At 41.3% G+C, this 22,038-nt stretch overlaps 1 protein-coding gene and 1 pseudogene across 1 annotated transcript; both read left to right on the top strand.

The window, feature by feature from the left end:
- The first annotated feature begins 9,661 nt into the window (after positions 1-9,661).
- LOC111899060 (UDP-glycosyltransferase 71K2) lies at positions 9,662-11,421 on the top strand. The gene has a single exon (XM_023894916.3). The coding sequence runs from the start codon at positions 9,930-9,932 to the stop codon at positions 10,506-10,508; it is 579 nt and encodes a 192-aa protein (XP_023750684.1). The 5' UTR covers positions 9,662-9,929; the 3' UTR covers positions 10,509-11,421.
- On the top strand, positions 10,665-11,421 carry LOC122194423 (anthocyanidin 3-O-glucosyltransferase 2-like; annotated as a pseudogene).
- Positions 11,422-22,038: the final 10,617 nt, after the last annotated feature.

The raw sequence follows: 22,038 nt of genomic DNA, 5'->3' as shown, positions 1-22,038 counted from the left end.
TGATTTCTTTTCTAGGTATTTCTAAACAAACAAGACACACTTTTAGAAAACTATAATAGGTATAGTTTTACGAACAAATTTCTAACTCTTATGTACTAGAAACATGAATTTCAAGAAGTTAACTTTCGTATACAAGAACAAACGTAACATTTTAACAAGTAGATCTGTTTTTATACCACGGTTTTGTGAGACACTAACTTCATGTATGTTCGAGTACACATTTCAAGTCATGTATTATATACCAGAATCCCTTGGAGGGGGAGCGTGGTGTTTGTATATAGATCTATACGAGCTTGACAACCCGCGCCCTGACTGTTAGCTGCAGTCCACCGTTTGGGGTGACAAACGTCATAACATTCCAACGTCTGAAGAACATTGTGTATAGGCATTCCGAGTCAATAGTATGGTTATAAAACTCACAAGGGGTATTAAAAATGCATTTATTTACAAGGTGTTCAAACTCATTGGTTATTTTACACTTACATACATTTTAGAAACAAACATTGGTCTTGAGTGAAGGCTACAATTATACTAGTAGAAAATATAGGATTTTCTAAACACAAACAAATAAAGACAAAACATTTCATTTCAAACAAACATTGGTCTTGAGTGAAGGCTACTATTATACTAGTAGAAAATATAGGATTTTCTAAACACAAACAAACAAGGCAAAACATTTCATTTCATTCAAACATTGTCATTTAAATACTTATGAAACTCACCAGCTTAAATGCTGATCTACTCTTTCAAAATTACTTGTATGTCCCAGGAAATCAGTAAAATTCAAGTATTCATCTTGCTTTTGATGAAGGGATGCTGCAGCGCCAGTTTAATCTCGTATTTTGACATCATATTGTAATTGGTTTTGAACATGTAACTTTTGACAAATGTAAACTTTCAATTATATATATGATGGTTGTATTGCTTTCTTTACTATGTATTCATTTGTTACGTTACCACATGAAGTCATCCGCCCCCGAACGTTTCCGCCGTTTAGGTTTGGGGGTGTGACAGATTGGTATCAGAGCAATGTTTATAGTGAACTAAGTATATCGAACCACATAAGATATACAAACTATAAATGCTTAAGGGACTAATACTCTCTGACAAAACAAATTTTCGTTTTACGCTTAAGCAGCTTTGCGTTCAACTTAAATTGATAGTTCATTTAAGTACAATTACATGCATACCACGAATTATTTTCATGTTATACAACTATACAAGTATTTAGACAAGTTGACACTACGATTGAGACTCGATATATGTAATCAGATTTTGGACAAATATAGCGTGATCAACTATATTTGCCCGAGATTGGACCAACGTATATCGAGGAATGATCGTAGTAAGCAACAAGTCAAACCTTACCAAACCATTACAAGAATCAAACACAAGAATTAAAATACTATAGGAGTATTTGCGATCTAAACTAGTTTAACTTACATGTTTTGCATGTTTCAACTTTATTCCATTCTTATAACCCTATTTCTCGTACAGTCAAATGGCTGGATTTCACCACCCTAGCGACCCCTACTTTCCCAACCAAGGCAACGGAGGATGGATCGAAGATGATCCCGAAGAGGACGAGGAACCCATAGAAGTGGGTGATGACTCCGGTACCGACTCAGAGCCGGAAGTTATCGATCCACCACCCATTCAACCTCCCGTCTTCGTAAGGAACTTTCAAGGACCGACTCCCGTCTGAGGAAGTCACCTCCACCATTGGAGCCAACAGCAAAACCTACGCCCTCCCTACGGCATGTGCCGGGACTTCTATGATGTCTGCGGTGGAGGTTTAGCTGATCGAGCACTCCCGGTAATGGTGGGTAAGTTAGCCAATCAGTCCTATCAGTCTGGAGTTCAAGCTAGTCGACTCCGGGATGTCAACGTGGAAGTACAGGTTCACACTTCTGACATCCGTAGGCTGGACAAGATACAAGACAATGCTCAACTCCAAACCGAAGCATTTCAAGCGCAAATGATTGCAGCCCTCGCTGATCTGAGGGAACAACAAGCCGTTTTTGATAGGCGTCTAATGGAGTCAAAGCAATCAGATGCGGAGTCAAGCTCCAAGCGCAACCTTCGACGCAAGTAGTGCTTGTCAAGGACTCAAATTTTGTTATAGCTTAGGACCTCGGCTAAAAGTCTTTAAATTTCTCGAACTTTGTAATCGGAGACCCTTATAGGGGTCAAATTTTCATGATCGTTGTAACAACTTTTATATTAATATAAGTGACACTATTACTACTATGTTGAGTATTTCGTTCAAACCTTGAATGGTCTTTGGGAAGCCAAATACTTGTTTCATACCTTCAGTCTTACAAATAACTTTCATTCTTCTATTTTAAGACTCATACTATCATCTGTTGTTGAACTATGGCGATTTAGTTCATGAGACACATACATTTTCTATTCTATGAAATTCTTATCCTTGTCTTTTCAACCTATAGTTGAAGGATGCCTCCGCGTAGGAATCCAAGGCGAAACAACGGTGAGGAAGCACCTGTACCACCTCCTCCACCTCAATTTGATGATGTTATGTTTCAAGCAGCAGTCACCGCAGCGGTGGCAGCTGCCATGTCACAGATCAATAACTCGAGTACTAATGGCTCGGGATCTGGCACACACCTATCCAACCATGGCGAGAGTCATGGACCACCTCGAGAATGCACCTATAAGGACTTCACTAATGCCAAGCCCCGGATGTTTTATGGAACTGGTGGTGTAATGGCCCTGAGGCAGTGGATTGAAAGGACGGAGGCAGTCTTTGAAATCTGCTCCTATCCCGAGCACAGCAAAGTCAAATTTGCAACTTTCACCCTTCTTGATAAAGCTTTAACTTGGTGGAATGGCCACGTTAAAGTACTTACCCTGATCGTGGCAAACTCCATAAGCTGGGAGAGCCTGAAAGCCATGATGATGAGAGAATATTGCCCACGGGGAGAGATTCAAAAGCTTGAACACGAGCTATGGACTCTTGGAATGGTTGGTACCGACATCGCAACTTATACCAACAGATTCTGCGAGCTGGCAATCCTTTGTCCAGATATGATTGCTCCCGAGAGCAAGAAAATAGAAAGGTACATCTGGGGACTGACGCCCCAAATGCGATCAAGCGTGTTAGCTTCTAAACCTGACACCTTTGAAAGTGCTAAGGAACTGGCACAATCTCTGATTGACTACGGAGGTCATCAGAACTCAACCACTTCTGCACCAGCACCACAGAAAGGAAACAACAACAACAACAACAACAACAACAACAACTACAACAACAACAACAACAACAACAACAACAACAACAACAACAACAACAACAACAACAACAACAACAACAACAATGGCAGAAAGAGAGTGTGGAATAAAGGGAAGGGTGGGTCTTCCCAAGAATCCGCAAAGAAACAACTGGTTTCAGTGAATGTTGCCACTGTACCTACTACAGCTCCTACAAATACCTACCCAACAAAGCCTTATATAGGTAACCTCCCAAAGTGCACCAAATGCAATTTCCACCACCATGGACCTTGTCGGGAAATGCAGTGCGCCAACTGCAACAGGAAGGGACACACAGCCCGTTTCTGCAAGGACCCTGCAAAACCTATCACTCAAGTTCCCAGTGCGGGTGTAGGGCAGACTTGCTACGGTTGTGGAGAGGTGGGCCACTACAAGAGGAACTGTCCTAAGGCAGCAGGCACCGGAGGTGTGGGACGAGTTTTGGCGATAGGCCACGACGAAGCTGTAGCTGACCCAACTATAGTTGCTGGTACGTTCCTTCTCGATAATTCATACACATGCATATTATTCGATAGTGGAGCGGAGAGAAGCTTCATGTGTCAAAACTTTATTCATTTACTTAAACCTAAACCTAGCAAGTTAGAAAAATCATTCACTGTAGAGATGGCCAATGGAAAAACCGAAAACACAAATTGCATATACATGGGCTGTACGTTAACTTTAGACGGCCATTCTTTCCCAATCGATCTCATGCCGGTCCAAATTAAAAGTTTCGACGTCATAGTCGGCATGGATTGGTTGAGTCTTCTTCGCGCCGACATCATGTGCTTTGAGAAAGCAATCCGTCTTAATCTCCCTAACAACGAAACATTAGTTATCTACGGCGACAAATCTAGTACAAACCTTCGCATCATTTCGTGCATCCAAGCTCGAAAGTGCTTGCGGAAGGATTGTCAAGCATTCCTAGCGCACATCGTTGATACAAGTCAAGAACTAAAGGACATCAAGAGCATCTCGGTAGTACGCGACTATCCCGATATCTTTCCAGAAGAACTACCAGGATTACCACCGCAACGCCAAGTCGAGTTCAGAATCGACTTAGTTCCAGGAGCTACCCCAGTAGCGAAGTCGCCTTACCGTCTCGCACCAGCAGAGATGCAGGAACTTTCCAGTCAACTTAATGAACTCCTTCAAAAAGGATTCATAAGACCAAGTTTCTCACCTTGGGGAGCACCGGTCTTGTTTGTAAAGAAGAAAGACGGATCGTTCCGTATGTGCATCGACTACAGAGAGCTGAACAAACTTACTGTCAAGAACCGCTATCCTCTACCCCGCATTGACGACCTATTCGATCAACTTCAAGGAGCGAACTACTTCTCAAAGATAGACCTATGATCCGGATATCACCAATTACGAGTTCTAGAGGGGGACATTCCAAAGACAGCTTTCCGAACTCGTTATGGACACTACGAATTTGTAGTGATGCCGTTCGGATTAACCAATGCACCAGCAGTATTTATGGACCTAATGAATAGGGTATGCCGCCCTTACTTGGATCAGTTCGTCATCGTCTTTATCGATGATATACTTATCTACTCTCGAAGTGAGGAAGAGCATAGTCAGCACCTACGAAAAGTCCTAGAAACACTGCGAACGGAGAAACTCTATGCGAAGTTCTCTAAATGCGAATTTTGGATTCGAAGAGTCGAATTTTTAGGCCACGTTGTTAGCGAGAAAGGTATACACGTGGACCCCTCCAAAATTAAGGCTATTGAGAACTGGTCGGCACCAAAGACACCTACAGAAATTCGTCAATTTCTAGGTCTAGCTGGCTACTATCTCAGATTCATAAAGAACTTTTCGAGCATTGCGAAACCTCTTACTACATTAACCCAAAAAGGTGTGGCCTTTGACTGGGAAGCGAAACAAGAGAAGGCATTCCAAACACTAAAGCAGGCCTTGTGCACTGCACCGATACTATCCCTCCCCGAAGGGATAGAAGACTTCGTGGTGTATTGCGATGCGTCAAATCAAGGACTTGGTTGTGTTCTTATGCAGAGAGGGAAGGTTATCGCTTATGCCTCCCGACAGCTTAAGACACACGAAGTGAACTATACGACACACGATCTCGAGTTAGGAGCAGTGGTATTTGCTCTGAAGATCTGGAGGCACTACTTATACGGAACAAAGAGTACTATTTTCACCGATCACAAGAGCCTTCAACACATTTTCGATCAAAAGGAACTCAACATTCTACAACGACGATGGGTTGAGTTACTGAATGACTACGAATGCGAAATTCGTTATCATCCTGGCAAGGCCAACGTAGTAGCTGACACCCTCAGTCGAAAGGAATACACTGGTCGGAGGGTCAAATCTCTGACCATGACTATCCATTCCCACTTATCCACACAAATTAAGGAGGCACAAATAGAAGCTTTGCAACCTGAAAATGTGGCAGGTGAATCCCGACGAGGAATGGAGAAGAATCTAGAAGTCAAGGGTGGCGGAGCCTACTATCTCATGGACCGAATCTGGACCCCGAAACATGGTGGTTTCAGAAACATAGTCATGACCGAGGCTCACAACTCAAGATATTCCGTTCACCCGGGTTCAGATAAAATGTATCTGGATCTTAAGAAGCAGTATTGGTGGCCTAACATGAAAGCAGAAATTGCTACCTTCGTGAGTAAATGTCTTACTTGCGCTAAGGTTAAGGTCGAGTATCAGAAACCGTCAGGATTACTACAACAACCAGAGATACCAGAATGGAAATGGGAGCGGATTACTATGGACTTCATAACCAAGTTACCCAAGACGACAAGTGGACTCGATACCATATGGGTCATTGTCGACAGATTGACCAAATCCGCGCATTTCCTACCCATCAAGGAGACTGACAAAATGGAGAAGCTTACAAGAACTTACTTAAGGGAAGTAGTGCGACTGCATGGTGTTCCGATATCCATTATCTCCGATCGAGATAGTAGATTCACTTCAAGATTCTGGCAGTCACTACAAAGTTCCCTGGGAACTAGGCTAGACATGAGTACAGCCTACCACCCACAAACAGACGGACAAAGTGAGAGAACAATACAAACTTTAGAAGATATGCTGAGAGCCTGTGTGATTGACTTTGGAAAGGCATGGGATATTCATTTACCCCTTGTCGAATTTTCATACAACAATAGTTATCATACAAGCATAAAGGCTGCTCCGTTTGAAGCCCTCTATGGTCGAAAGTGCAGATCCCCTCTGTGCTGGACTGAATTTGGCGATACCCAGTTAGCTAGAGGAAGAGTTCCTGAAAGCACTCTCACCGGTCCGGAAATCATACGAGAAACGACAGAGAAGATCGTTCAGATTCGTGAACGATTGAAAGCCTCTAGAGACCGACAGAAAAGCTACGCTGACCAAAGGAGGAAACCTTTGGAATTCCAGGTAGGAGACCACGTCTTATTAAAGGTCTCACCGTGGAAGGGTTTAATACGATTTGGAAAGCGTGGGAAACTAAATCCAAGATACATAGGGCCTTTCGAGATCCTTGCCAGAATCGGCCCTGTGGCTTACAAGCTTAACCTACCGCGTGAACTTAGTAACATCCATCCAACCTTCCACGTCTCAAACTTGAAAAAGTGTCTGTCCGACGAGACTCTTGTTATTCCACTCGACGAGATCGAGATCAACGAGAGCCTCAACTTTGTGGAAGAACCAGTAGAAATCATGGACCGAGAGGTCAAACAAACAAAACAAAGTCGCATACCCATCGTGAAGGTTCGCTGGAACGCCAAGCGGGGACCTGAATTCACATGGGAACGCGAAGATCAGATGAAACAAAAGTACCCTCATCTCTTTCATGTTCACTAGTATCTTTACTACTTTAAATTTCGGGACGAAATTCTCTCTAACGGGGGGATGATGTGACAACCCGATATTTCAACTCTTTGTAATGACCAAAAAGGGTCAAGTATTGTAACCACTTTCAACTCTTTCATGTTCACTAGTATCTTTACTACTTTAAATTTCCGGAATGACCTAAACGAGAATCGAAGGTCTCGACAACGGTATTCCAGCGGTAAAAAGTCTGGCAAAAACCGACACCAGATAAAGAAGTTATGAATTTTTGAAGTTTATTAAATAAATTATATATTTATTTAATTCAAAATTCGGACCTTATCCGAAGAGGAGTCAGCGTCCTCATCCGGGTACGCGTTGCGTACCCCTGTACGCCCTGCGTACCCGAGAGACTTGGCCTCTGATCGTCCACGTCGCCCTATCCGAGGCATCCAACCCGTCCAAAGTATCCGACCCGTCCGACCCGCTGTCCCGTCCGACCCGCCGTCCCATCCGACCCGTCTCCCCAGCAAGCCGTCCCATCCGACCCGCTTACCCAGCAACCCGTCCCATCCGAAGCCGAGGCAGTCGAGGCTTCGGTCATGCATGACGTACGCGTACGCGCTGCGTACGAGCGTACGCCCCGCGTACCGAGGCGGTTCAGCCTTCCTATAAATAGGATGCGAGGGCTTCCGAGAAAAGGGCTCATTTCTCTCCTCTCTCTCACAATCTTGCCTCGTTTTCCGTGCCCGTTCAAACCCGAAGCTCTGGTCTTTTTGCTCAAGTCCCGAGGGTCGATTTTACTCCCGAGATTCCCGAGAATCCCGAGGAAAATCCGTTTCCCGAGACGAAACTCTGCCCGGTTTTCCATCTCGCTATCTTCAAACTTTCAAGTGAGTTCATACCCCTTAATCTACCTTTTAAATATTCTTTAAATTCTTTTATATGCTTTCAAGGGGGGGATTACAAGTAAAACACACGAGTATTATTGTGTGTTACATAAAGAAACTCTTTTATATGCTTTTATATATCCAAATCACATGCGATTTACAAACTTTATAAGGAACTTTCATATATATAAAATATGTTAAAATAGCATTCTATCTTTTGAAATATACATTGTTGTAATGCATGTATAAACTAAACTTTTCTTAGATTATTCTTGTCTATCTTAGACTCTACACCAAAAATCTATGCTTTCATAAACAAGTGATTTCTTTTCTAGGTATTTCTAAACAAACAAGACACACTTTTAGAAAACTATAATAGGTATAGTTTTACGAACAAATTTCTAACTCTTATGTACTAGAAACATGAATTTCAAGAAGTTTACTTTCGTATACAAGAACAAACGTAACATTTTAACAAGTAGATCTGTTTTTATACCACGATTTTGTGAGACACTAACTTCATGTACGTTCGAGTACACATTTCAAGTCATGTATTATATACCAGAATCCCTTGGAGGGGGAGCGTGGTGTTTGTATATAGATCTATACGAGCTTGACAACCCGCGCCCTGACTGTTAGCTGCAGTCCACCGTTTGGGGTGACAAACGTCATAACATTCCAACGCCTGAAGAACGTTGTGTATAGGCATTCTGAGTCAATAGTATGGTTATAAAACTCACAAGGGGTATTAAAAATGCATTTATTTACAAGGTGTTCAAACTCATTGGTTATTTTACACTTACATACATTTTAGAAACAAACATTGGTCTTGAGTGAAGGCTACAATTATACTAGTAGAAAATATAAGATTTTCTAAACACAAACAAATAAAGACAAAACATTTCATTTCAAACAAACATTGGTCTTGAGTGAAGGCTACTATTATACTAGTAGAAAATATAGGATTTTCTAAACACAAACAAACAAAGGCAAAACATTTCATTTCATTCAAACATTGTCATTTAAATACTTATGAAACTCACCAGCTTAAATGCTGATCTACTCTTTCAAAATTACTTGTATGTCCCAGGAAATCAGTAAAATTCAAGTATTCATCTTGCTTTTGATGAAGGGATGCTGCGGCGCCAGTTTAATCTCGTATTTTGACATCATATTGTAATTGGTTTTGAACATGTAACTTTTGACAAATGTAAACTTTCAATTATATATATGATGGTTGTATTGTTTTCTTTACTATGTATTCATTTGTTACGTTACCACATGAAGTGATCCGCCCCCGAACGTTTCCGCCGTTCAGGTTTGGGGGTGTGACAATATATATATATATATATATATATATATATATATATATATATATATATATATATATATATATATATAAAATGTTAGTTTTTAGATATTTTTAGTTAAATTTGTATGCCAATTTAGGTTTATATTTAATTTATTTAAGCTTTTTAATTATTTTAAAAATAATTTTGTAAAGTTTATTTCATATTTTTGATTTATGTTTTATATTTAACATCAATTTTAAATTAATAAATTAAATAATTCGTAAATTAAATTAAATAGTCTTATATTAATATGATAATATTTTAATAAATTTAATAAATTAGGTTGAATGATGAACACTTGAGATTTCAAATTGATATGGGTAAAAATATTGAAAATTTTTCTTTGTGTCTTATATCGTGTTAAAAAATCAAATGATCATTTAATATTTAAAAAATAAATAAAAAGTTATTTTAATTGGGTTTGAATCGAATAAATTGCTTTTTGTGAGGTAGATCGTGGTTCACGTGGTGGTAGCAAAGTAGCAAACCAACCGACAAAAAAAGGAAAAAAAGAAAAATCTTTGTCCCGCGCATAGTAAAGCTTCTTTCAAAGTAGGCTTCTTCTGTACTCCCGATTACCTCTTCGTTATCGAACGTCAATCAGATCTAAGAGATAACAGTTATGAAGAAATCAGAGCTTGTTTTCATCCCTGTACCTGCTTTCGGTCACCTAACCTCAACCATAGAACTCGCAAAGCGTTTGCTTGATCAAGATGAAAGATTATCCATCACAGTCCTTCTTATCCCTCCCCTCGGTGAAACCGATCTTGGTTCCTACACAAAGTCGCTTGCTGCTTCTGATGCTCGAATCAGATACACCATGATTCCTCCCACTAACTATCTTTCTCAACCTCCTTCTGCACCTATGGCCTTCGAAAAGTTTGCTAGCCTCTTCATTGAGAGCCATAAATCTCATGTCGAACGAGCAGTATTAGAGTTGCTATCAGATGATTCAACTCATCTTGTTGGGTTTGTACTTGACATGTTTTGTTGTTGTATGATTGATGTCGCCAACACATTCAAAGTCCCTTCATACGTCATTTTCTCTTCAAACACAGCTTTTCTTGGATTTCTACTCCATCTACCGGAGCGCAACAACAATGGTGAATTCAACTTTAACCCATCGGATCCTGATTCAGTGATCCCATGTCTACGAGAATCCTGTTCCTGCGAATGTGCTCCCAGATGCTGCATTAGATAAACCTGGTGGTGGGTATGAAACTTTCCTTTATCTTGGCACCAGGTTTCAGGAATCCAAAGGAATTATCATAAACTCATTTGTTGAACTCGAACCATACGCTGTTAATTCAATGGTATCCCACCCGATCACTGTATACCCAGTTGGGCCTTTGCTTGACCAAAGATCAACCATAACAAGTCTACTGGATCGACTGAGATCAAGAACTGGCTCGACAATCAACCTTCAAAGTCAGTCATCTTCCTGTGCTTTGGGAGTATGGGGTGTTTTAAGCAACCCCAGATAGAGCAGATTGCTATGGCTCTTGAGCAGAGTGATCATCAGTTCTTGTGGTCAATTCGAGAGCCACCACCAGAAGGCATGCATGGGGCTCCAACAGACTACACGAGCTATGAAAAGGTTCTACCAAATGGGTTTTTGGAAAGAGTGAAAGATAGAGGTATGGTTTGTGGTTGAGCACCACAAGTCGAAGTGCTAGCTCATGTAGCCATTAAAGGGTTTGTGTCTCACTGTGGATGGAACTCCATTTTGGAGAGCTTGTGGTATGGGGTCCCGATAGCAACTTGGCCATTGAATGCAGAACAACAAATGAATGCTTTTTATATGGTGAGGGAATTGGGATTGGCTGTTGAATTGAGTTTGGTATACAGAAGCAGTGGGAGCGAGATAGTGATGACAGATCAGATAAAAACAGCGATAAATTGTTTGATGGATGATACCAATCCAGTGAGGGAGAGAGTGAAGAAGATAAGTGAGGAAAGCAGGAAGTCTTTGATAAAAGGCGGATCTTCGTTGGTTACACTAGGAAAATTGGTTGAAGATATGTTAGAAAACTTAGGAAAAATCAATACAGCTATTTAGCGGTAGAGAATTTAATTCCTTCCCCATCAATAATAATCCAAGTGATTAAACTCTATTTGTTTTTGTTGCATTGCTGTCATCGTCATATTACTTATGGAGGCTATTGGTAAGTATCATCAGTGACATTAGTGTTCATATTATTCCAGCCTAGCTGGGAAGAGGTACCGGGTTTAATACCTACGAGCGTAAGGTTGGGTTTAATACCCACCTGAGGTCAGAGGTCGAGACTCAAGAGTTCAATACCTGCAGAACCCAAAAATGGGTGCCTCTTAAACTTGTGCCACATGTGGGGAAATTTTCCCTGGAAACCCCTATAGGGGTTGGGTTTGACATGTAAAGGAGCTCGAACTCAGAGTGCTCGTAGGTCTGGCAATGGAGCAGGTTTTGAACGTGATCCGATCCAAGCCCTTAACAATTATATGGGTTTGGAGTATAGTTTTTTATTCATTTACTCGTTAATGACCTGTACCCGCTAACCCTTTTATTAAAAGGGTCGGGCATGGATCATCACTGATATGTTCTGTTTATAACCCGCCACATATAAATTATAGAATTATAAGTTTATATTTTATACCTACCTATACTTTAATTTTAATTCTAATTAAAAGTCTCATGGGAAAAGGCCAAAGACCAAACTATTTTTATATAGGACTCAAGGAGTCGACTTCTAGACTTCTGAACTTCTAACAAGAATCATGATGTCAATTCATTTATATTTAATCAAGCAATCACTAATTTCATTTATAAATCAATAAAGTCATTTATCAATCGCAAGAAAGTTTGCAATTGCTATTCTCTATCTATAACATCCAAAAATTTCAAGCCAAATTTGAACTTAAAAAAAACATTTCAAACCATTTAAATCATTACAACTTTATTTTCAAAATGTAAAATATCAGAGTTTTCCCAGAAACATAAACAAAACATGAGGAGCTATACGATCATGCATTCGCCTTGTCGCGATCCCCTGATGGTGAAACAATAAACTGGAACTGTAAGCCCGAAAGCTTAGTGAGTTCCCCCAAAATACCGATACACTGCACATAAAACAAATACCAATAACAGCATGTACTGGGTTTACAGCTTTACAAACTGGATTACCCCCTGGGCCCACAGTGTGATTCTGGATTGCCTTACGGGCCCACAGCTCACATCTGGCTTGTCATCGAGCCCACAGTACGAGTCTCCCTCAGCTTGTATCTGAAATGCTCTCAGGTTTGTTGGTTACCGCACGGATCAGTATCATCTCAACCCATCCCACATAATATGTCGACATATAACACAACTAATGCACATACAGATAAACACATAATACTACGATAGTCCAACAGATCTACCTAACTGGCATAGCAACTAGCATGCAACTCTAACTCATACTCAACATACGACCAACTGCTAGGATATCATATCCAGTGGGTCAGCCTTGGTGCCTTAGACCCCTTAGTATAATGAGGTAACTCACCTTGTAAGTAGTACTGAAATACTGCAAATCTCTGATTGTTGTCTCACCTGGAATCCCGAACTGTCACATAATAATAAATATTAGGTTAATACCCAATATTACTCCATTGATTAAGTGTCCTCATAACTCATTAAGTCCATTCCTTTTTGTTGGGCCAAAGCCCCACACCAAGTCCTTAACTTGAAAGTCCATATACACAAGTCCACTATTGGCCCAATTTACCAAACTGGGCCCAATCTCCTTATTGGGCCTAACCCCATGATCCACTACCATTAATTGGCCCAAAACATCTTATTTACAAAGTCCAGCAAAGGCCCAAATCCATTTAGTCCATAAATAACCCGAAACCCATTTGTTAATGGCCCAACAGAGGACGTACGCGGGGCGTACTTCTCTGGTACGCGGGGCGTACTCATCCAGACATTGACTACCATTTGGGTGGTTAACCCAGTACGCTGGGCATACTGGATTTACAGCGGACGTACTGGACTGTTTGCCAAAACCTTATTAAGTGCTTAATGGCTTAAGCACTTAAGCCCAAACTTCATATCCAAAGATCTAACATGCCTAGGATCCATAATGTCGTGAACTTTATCACTTTCGACGTCCATAAAGCTCTAAATGCTTGGTCTTAATCCATTAAGACCTTATCCTTCCATGTACGGGACACCTTCAGCTAATGGGACCTCACTTTTATCACTCAAGGTCCCTTCAAGAGTCCAGAAAGACAGTCTTTTTCGTTCAAAACACAACATGCAGCACCTTGTGGTTTTTGGGACAAGAAATGGGTCTTTTAAAGCAAAATGGAGAGATCTAATCATATAAGCATAAAGTTTGGAACTTTATACCTTCTGGAGCTTCTTGTGCACGAGCTAACTTCGGATCTACAAGCTTGGTCTCTTCCTTCAACTCTTTGGTGCAATGGTTTCCTCCTAAGGCACTCAAGAACACACCAAAATGAGCTTAACACACACAAAGGGGAGGCTAGGGTTTGTGTAACATCCCGATTTTCAAGACCAAAAATTTCATTTTTAATTAAGAAACTCATAAAACAGTTTAACCAAAACATTACCAATGTCAAACCAAATCATAGAACTGTAACAACGTGTCTCAAAATCGTATCATCAACAGTAATAAAAAAATTAGAGTGCAATCCCAGAAAGCTCGGTGCGGAAAACATGTGTGAGTGTGATGTGTCGCTACCGCGTCGGCTCCTTCCCTTTTGCTAAAGAGGTACCCGAAACAAAACTGAAAACTATAAGCACGAAGCTTAGTGAGTTCCCCCATCATACCACATACCATATGAAACACATACTGTCAGGCATACCGGGGTGCCCGACCTACCCCATGCCAGGCATATTTGGGTGCCCGACCTACCCTGTTGAGCATATCGGGGTACTCAACCTTCCTCTATCAGACATACCGGGGTGTCCGACCTACCCCTTGGTCCTAAACAACCGAACTTGGGGATTATTCCCCTATTCTACTACCATTATCACATAACATCATATCATGCTAACACAAAACATATCAGGTAGTAACGACCTAGATGATTATCACAAAGTCAATCATCTCTCATACAACTCCTACTAGTGGGTCGGCATTGTGGCCTTAGACCCACTTCTACTGGAAGGTAACTCACCTTGCAAATTGCGTGTCGAATCTCGCGGAGGAATCTCTAACAGTTGCTCTGATGACTCCCGGCTATCAGAGACACATAACACTCAATCAGAGTCTATATCTTTCCTTGGGGTAAAATGACCATTTTACCCTTTGCTCCAATTTGAGAACATTCAAAAGACCCCACTCTAGTACAATACATTCAACACACCCTTGGCCCATCTAGACTCTCCAAAGGTCCACAGATGGCCTAATTTTCCAAATTGGGCACAACCCTTCAAATGGGCCTTTTCATAATTCCTACTAAGTCTTTAGCCCAAAACAAAATAATCCAAATGGCCCAACATAGCCCAAGGGCCCAACTCTTCTAACTCCAGATTTCCAGGCCCAAAGTTACGCTTTATAATGGGCTATGAGGCCCAAAAGTCCAGGCCCATCCTTCTAAGGCCCAAAAACCCAAGGAGTGCACTCTGCATGCATACGTGCGGCATACCTGGCACGTACGCTCGGCGTACGCTGGCCTTGACCGCATACGGGAAGTTGACCCAGTATGTGCGACGTACTAGGGAGTACGCCCAGCGTATTGGCCAGCTTTCTTGGGGCTTCACCCATGACTTAATCCATTCAGCCTTTACGCCCAAAATGCAGATCCAGGCCCTTTTAGACCTCCTAGACCATAAAGTCACGTACTTTATGTGCTTGCATGCAAGAGTGGGTAAAAACATGATTTTGGTCCATTAATCCAACTTTATGACCATCTAGTTCTTGCATGGTTTTGACTTAACCACCAAGATCCGATTTTTATGACTCTAGTTGCTTCCAAGAGTCCAAAAGGACAGCTCTTAAGCTCTGGAACCGACCATACTCAAACACTCCCAACAATGGGGTCCAAAAAGGACATAAAACCCCAAATAGACAAATCCAAGCATACAATGGTCAAGTATGGAGCTTGATACCTCAAAAGAGTCAGAAATGGTGTCAATCCTCTGGATCTACAAGCTCGTGGTGGATCCTTGCTTCTTCTTCAAGCTCTTTTCTTCTCTTCTTACTAAAATAACACAAACACTCTCAACAATGGCTTCTAGAACACAAAAGCACACAAAGGGAGCTAGGGTTTTCATGGTGGATAGGTAGGAGTGAAGGGAGGTTGAACCAACAGGAGGGGTTACGTTCTTTATATAGGGAGCAATTAAAATTTTAGGGTTTAAAGGGTATGCACACGTATGTTGGGCGTACTCCTGGTACACTGTGTGTACGTGCTTGATCTCCGCGCTTCCTTTCCATGAGTACGCTAGGTGTACCAGGCTCTATACGCCCCGTGTACGCAGCTCCCTCAGTCCACTAGCAAGGCCCAAAGATCAAAGCCCAACCCAAACCACACCATACTTCAATTATAATGAATAAAAATAATACCGGGAAAAATCTCGGATGCTACAGTTTGAGAAAGGCGAGTTTGATTTGTGGAGGCTGAGGTAAAAGAGGTGTCGGTGCACATTATGTTGCTTATATAGGCCCCAAACCCTAAATATTAGGGTTTCACCCAGACATTAGTACGCTCAGCGTACTAAGGCGGACCTTAATACACCACGACGTACTCCCTTTTTGACCCACGTTTGCAAACTTGGTCCTTAAACTTATCTTGGCTCTTCACTTCCAACCCCAAGGACCATAAATGGCAAGGTAATGATAGAAGAGGGTTTGAAAATACCTACCAAATTCTCGGGATGTTACATTATCACTGCATTCGACAGTCAAAAATCAATCAAACATACTAGAATAGTGATTTTAATTTCCATCGAAAGTCCTCGAGTATGTAATGCATTTTATAAATCAACGTTTGTTTTATTTAAGAAATGTTATTTTAAGAATTTAGTAAAATGTGTTTGATTATTCAAAAAACCTATGGAGTGTGGGACGGGTTTGGATATCTGTTGATTCAGTGGATAAGGGTATGGGTTTGATTATTCAAAATCATGCGGGTTACGGAGCAGGTTTGGATCATATTTTGGAATTTGTTAAACAGGTTTGGATCAAGGTCGATTCGTTCCAAACCGGCCTCATTCTGGATGTCTAGGTGCTCGTTGAAATATGCGAGTGGGCTTCCGTTGAAATATATATATATATATATATATATATATATATATATATATATATATATATATATATATATATATATATATATATATATATATATATATATATATATATATATATATATATATATATATATATATACACACTTATGTATTGGGCTTTTCATATTATTAGCATAATAAGATATATATTGTACTACTTATGTATTGGGCTTTTCATATCATAATAAGATATATTGGACTACTTATAATATTATCATAATAAGATATATTGTGCTTTATGTATTGGACTTTTATTTATGTTAAACTAGATAGTTTTTTTAACGTGATGGTTTTTCTACTTATCTTTCCTTTTCATTGTAATATATTTTTCCCTTTCAATATTAAAAATAAACCCTAGTCATATTATTTTTGCAATTGTTTATTTTATTTTTTGGTTTCGATCTCATTTTTGTTGTGTACGTTTTCTGATGTCGTTATATCTAACTTTCATTGTTGTTATCCTTTGTTGTTGGTTTGCTTTTGGATATTGGTTTTTGTTCTCGTACAAGGTATCTGTTTCAATTGATTATTGGTATTATGGTTGAAACAGATTATTCTCTTCTGTCTCTTAGTACACAACTTGATGGCAAGAATTTTGCCTTTAAGAGTTTATGTCTCTTAGTACACAACTTGATGGCAAGAATTTTGTCCGTAAGAGTTATGTAATGAAAACAAATATGCGTAGGAAACAAATGTACGTGTGATATGTAAACTAGCAGATGAGAAAGCTGCTAATTATGCATCATTACTATATTCGTGGGAAACTGATAATTCTAAGATTAGGACTTTGATCAATAATTCGGCAGTTATGTCAATCGGCACCCAATTGTCAAAGTATGATACATCAAAAAAAAAATTGAGACACTTTGATAGATTGTACACTCAGTCTAACTTTGCAAAACAATACCAGGTGGAGATTGAATTTGAGCCCTCCAACATAATATTATGAGTACTCATGAATTTTTATGTTACTATAAGTTATGTTATAATGATGCTTTTGTTATATATTTACACAGTGTTTTGAGTTTCCGAACCATAAAAAAAAATTTAGACGTGTTGGTAGCATTTAGGCATGAGCTTGGTTATTTACTTAAATAGTGTTTCATGAAGTTTAATTTGGAATCATATTTCATTAGACATTCATGATTTAATACGTAATGGTTTTTCCTTTGACATCTATGGTGCCCGCATTCCATATGACCAAGAGTCTATATTTTTGCCACATCTAAATAACAAGAAAAGGTAACTCTTTTGGAGTTTTTTCATTTATTTGAATTTAGGAAAATCTCAAGAAAAATCCCAATATTTTACCCTAAATTATAAAAAAAAAAAAAAAAAAAAAAAAAAAAAAGTCTCAATTACCGGTAAAAATGACGATTTGACCCTATTTCCCCGGTTACCGGTTTCATTACTTACCCGGTTTTAATAAAGTCTCATTGTTTTACCATAATTTATGAATAAATCCCAAATTATGGTAAAATAATGGGACTTTAATGAAAAGTATGGTAAATAATGGGACTTTAATGAAAATTATGGTAAAATAATGGGACTTTAATGAAACCGGGTAAGTATTGAAACCGATAAACCGGAAAAAATCGGTCAAATCGTCATTTTTCCCGATAATCGGGACTTTTTCATAAACCAATTTTAGTTTGGGACTTTTTTGTAAATTATGGTGAAATATTAGGACTTTTCCGAAGATTTCCCTTGACTTTATTTAAAAAAATGATCGATTAAAACTAATGTATATTTTATTTACAACCATTGTTTGAAAATATTGATATTTGTAACAACGTAAATTTTCAAACAAATTTTTCATTTCAAAATAAAGTGTTTTCATTCAAAACAAGGCATAAACATTCCAAGTGTCATGTCAAAATACAAATCATATGAATCCCAAGATCATAAAACATCTATCAGTGTGTACAGATCACGTCGGCGCCTTCCGACGGTCCTCGCTAGTACCTGAAACACATACATAACAACTGTAAGCATAAATGCTTAGTGAGTTCCCCAAAATACAACTTACGCACATACGCCTTTCCAGGCCCTGACCTTCCGGTCCATGTGTCTCAGGGGACTTCCGTCCCTGCTAGGTAAACCTTCCGGTCCTACCCACGCCAACCTTACGGTCTAGATTACACGCCTTCCGGCCCATAACATAATGCCTTCCGGCCCACATAAACATACATAGCACGCATAACAATTATCTTATCACATATATCACATATCATATCCGACCTTCCGGTCACACAGTTAAACCCTTCCGGGTACGTATAGTGAGAAGACTCACCTCGTGAATATCGAAAGCTAACAAATCCCGAAATCACTCGTACTCGATCCGCCGAGCTACAATCTCCCTATAACACCATACATCTCTTATTAACACTTTTATCTTCTAAGTTTGACTATCCCTAAGAAGTCAAACATAGGTCAACTCTGGTCAACGGTCAACGGTCAACGGTCAACTTGACCGGACTCGGTGAGCGCTAGGACGACTCGGCGAGTCTAGACGTCCTCACCAATTCTCTAAGATTCCCTTTCTACTCGTCGAGTATCTCCCCTGACTCGACGAGTGCCTCCTGGAAGAATCGCGGGGCCACCCCGACTCAACTCGCCGAGTCTGAAGAACAACTCGGTGAGTCCCAGTTAATCTTCAAGCTACTCGTCGAGCCTGTTCATCGGACTCGGCGAGTCCATGCCATGCAACTGCTCAAACTGCTTTCTAAGGTCAGATCTGCTCTGACCATTCATAGGTCTGACCTTCCTAGACTGGTTCATCACGTAAAGTCCTCATTTCGGTGCTCATAATACACCCCATGACTCATAATTCACCTTTTGACCTAAGGCATAAGGATTCCAATCCAAAACCTCCATTGATTCCCGAAAAGCTCAGGCATGGGACATTCTAGACTTCCAAGGGTCCCAATATAGGATTCCAATCGCTTGGGGGACTAAGGAAACACTCAATCTAGCCACAAAAGGGTTCAATAAACCCTAAATCCATATACACATCAACATAGAAGGGATTAGCTCGAAATTATTACATGAATAACGTTGCTCTGTGTCCCCAACCCTCAGAATGTGGCTTCTCCTGCTGTTCCCTTAACCAAGCCTCCTCCTTCTTGCAAAATAACACTTCCAAGATCAATAATGGTCTTCTACCTTGCTCCAGATGCTCACAATCGAATTAGGGTTTCACTCACAGGACTAGGGTGAACAATGACGGCCATAAGGCCCCTTATATGTGTCCCAAACCTGAAAGGTTAGGGTTTCGCTAAACAGCGCGGACTCGCCGAGTCCATACCGGACTCGCCGAGTCCATTCGCGAACCCGCGACCAGATCCACGATCCTACTCGGCGAGTCTGAGCTCCAACTCGCCGAGTCCCCTCTTAAAACACCCAAAATCATAAATATAACAATACATGGAATTCCGGGCTGTTACAACTCTCCCCCACTAGGACTAGACTTCGCCCTCGAAGTCTAACTCTGAAAATAGCTCCGGATGCTACTCCCGCATCTCACGCTCCGGCTCCCAGGTCATTTCCGATCCCTTCCGGTGCTGCCACTGAACTAACACCAGAGGTATCTCCTTATTCCTCAGAACCTTGATCTTCCGATCTTTGATGGCCACTGGTCTCTCGGCATAATTCAGGCTCGCATCCACCTGAATGTCCTCTAATGGAACCACTGCCGACTCATCGGCTATACACTTTCTCAATTGCGACACATGAAAAGTGTCGTGGATCTGTCTCAATTCCGTTGGCAACTCCAAACGGTAGGCCACCCGACCTACCCTCGCAATCACACGAAAAGGCCCAATATACCGGGGTCCCAACTTGCCCCTCTTCCTGAATCGAATCACTCCTTTCCAAGGAGAGACCTTCAGGAGTACGAAGTCGCCGACCTGAAACTCAAGCTCGGACCGACGTCTGTCTGCATAACTTTTCTGTCGGCTCTGGGCGGTCAATAACCTCTGTCTAACCTGCTGAATCTGCTCTGTCGTCTGAAGCACGATCTCTGTACTGCTCATCACTCTCTGTCCCACCTCTCCCCAGCAAATGGAGGTCCGACACCTCCTACCATACAACATCTCAAAGGGTGGCATACCAATGCTCGAATGATGGCTGTTGTTGTAGGAAAACTCTGCCAAGGGTAAATACGCATCCCAGCTACCCCCGAAATCTAACACACACGCTCGAAGCATGTCCTCCAGCGTCTGAATCGTTCGCTCGCTCTGGCCGTCTGTCTGGGGATGATATGCGGTACTAAAATGCAATTTAGTACCCAGCTCCTCATGGAATTTCTTCCAGAATCTGGAAGTGAAGCGCACATCACGGTCTGAAACAATCGAGATCGGCACCCCATGCCGAGATACCACTTCTCTCACATATATCTCCGCCAACTTCTCCGCTGAAGAACTCTCACTGATGGCAAGGAAGTGAGCGCTCTTCGTCAATCTGTCTACAATCACCCAAATTGCATCAACTCCTCTGGCAGTCCTCGGCAATTTGGTGATGAAATCCATAGTGATCTGTTCCCACTTCCATTCGGGAACCTCCAATGGCTGCAACTTGCCATGCGGTCTCTGGTGCTCGGCCTTAACCCTGCGGCAGGTCAAGCACCTCTCAACGAACCATGCGACGTCCCTCTTCATACAGGGCCACCAATACTCTTTCCTCAAATCCAAATACATCTTTGTAGCCCCCGGATGGATCGAAAACTTCGACCGATGAGCGTCTTCCATCAAAGTAATACGCGTACCACCCACGAACGGTACCCAAATCCGACCCTGAAACGTCATAAGCCCTCGTCCATCCGTAACGAACTCTGGAACCAAACCAACAACCCGCTCTCTCTTTTGCATCTCTGGTCGCACAGCCTCGGCTTGTGCCCCACGAATAGCATCCAATACGGAAGCTATCACAGTCAACCTCAAACATACATTTCGTAGTGGAGTGCTCTCCCCCTTACGGCTCAACGCATCTGCTACCACATTAGCTTTGCCCGGGTGGTACAGAATCTCGCAATCATAATCCTTGACCACATCCAACCACCTCCTCTGACGCATGTTTAGGTTGGGCTGGTCCATCAAGTACTTCAAACTCTTATGGTCCGTGTATATCGTGCAACGAACCCCATACAAGTAATGACGCCAAATCTTGAGGGCGAACACTACCACCCCCAGCTCTAGATCATGCGTGGGATATCTCGTCTCGTGAGGCTTCAGCTGCCTCGATGCATATGCTATTACATGCCCTCTTTGCATCAGAACTGCACCCAACCCCGAAATAGATGCATCACAATAAACTACAAAATCCTCCATCCCTTCCGGGAGCGCTAACACCGGGGCTTCGCACAATCTCTGGCGAAGTGTCTCAAAAGAGGTCTGCTGCTCGGGTCCCCATGAGAATGCAACCCCTTTTCGGGTCAATCTAGTGAGTGGCACTGCAA

The sequence above is a fragment of the Lactuca sativa genome, chromosome 9, assembly GCF_002870075.4.
Source record: "Lactuca sativa cultivar Salinas chromosome 9, Lsat_Salinas_v11, whole genome shotgun sequence".
In the NCBI taxonomy this organism is placed as follows: domain Eukaryota; kingdom Viridiplantae; phylum Streptophyta; class Magnoliopsida; order Asterales; family Asteraceae; genus Lactuca; species Lactuca sativa.
This window is presented reverse-complemented; position numbering and strand designations above follow the sequence as displayed.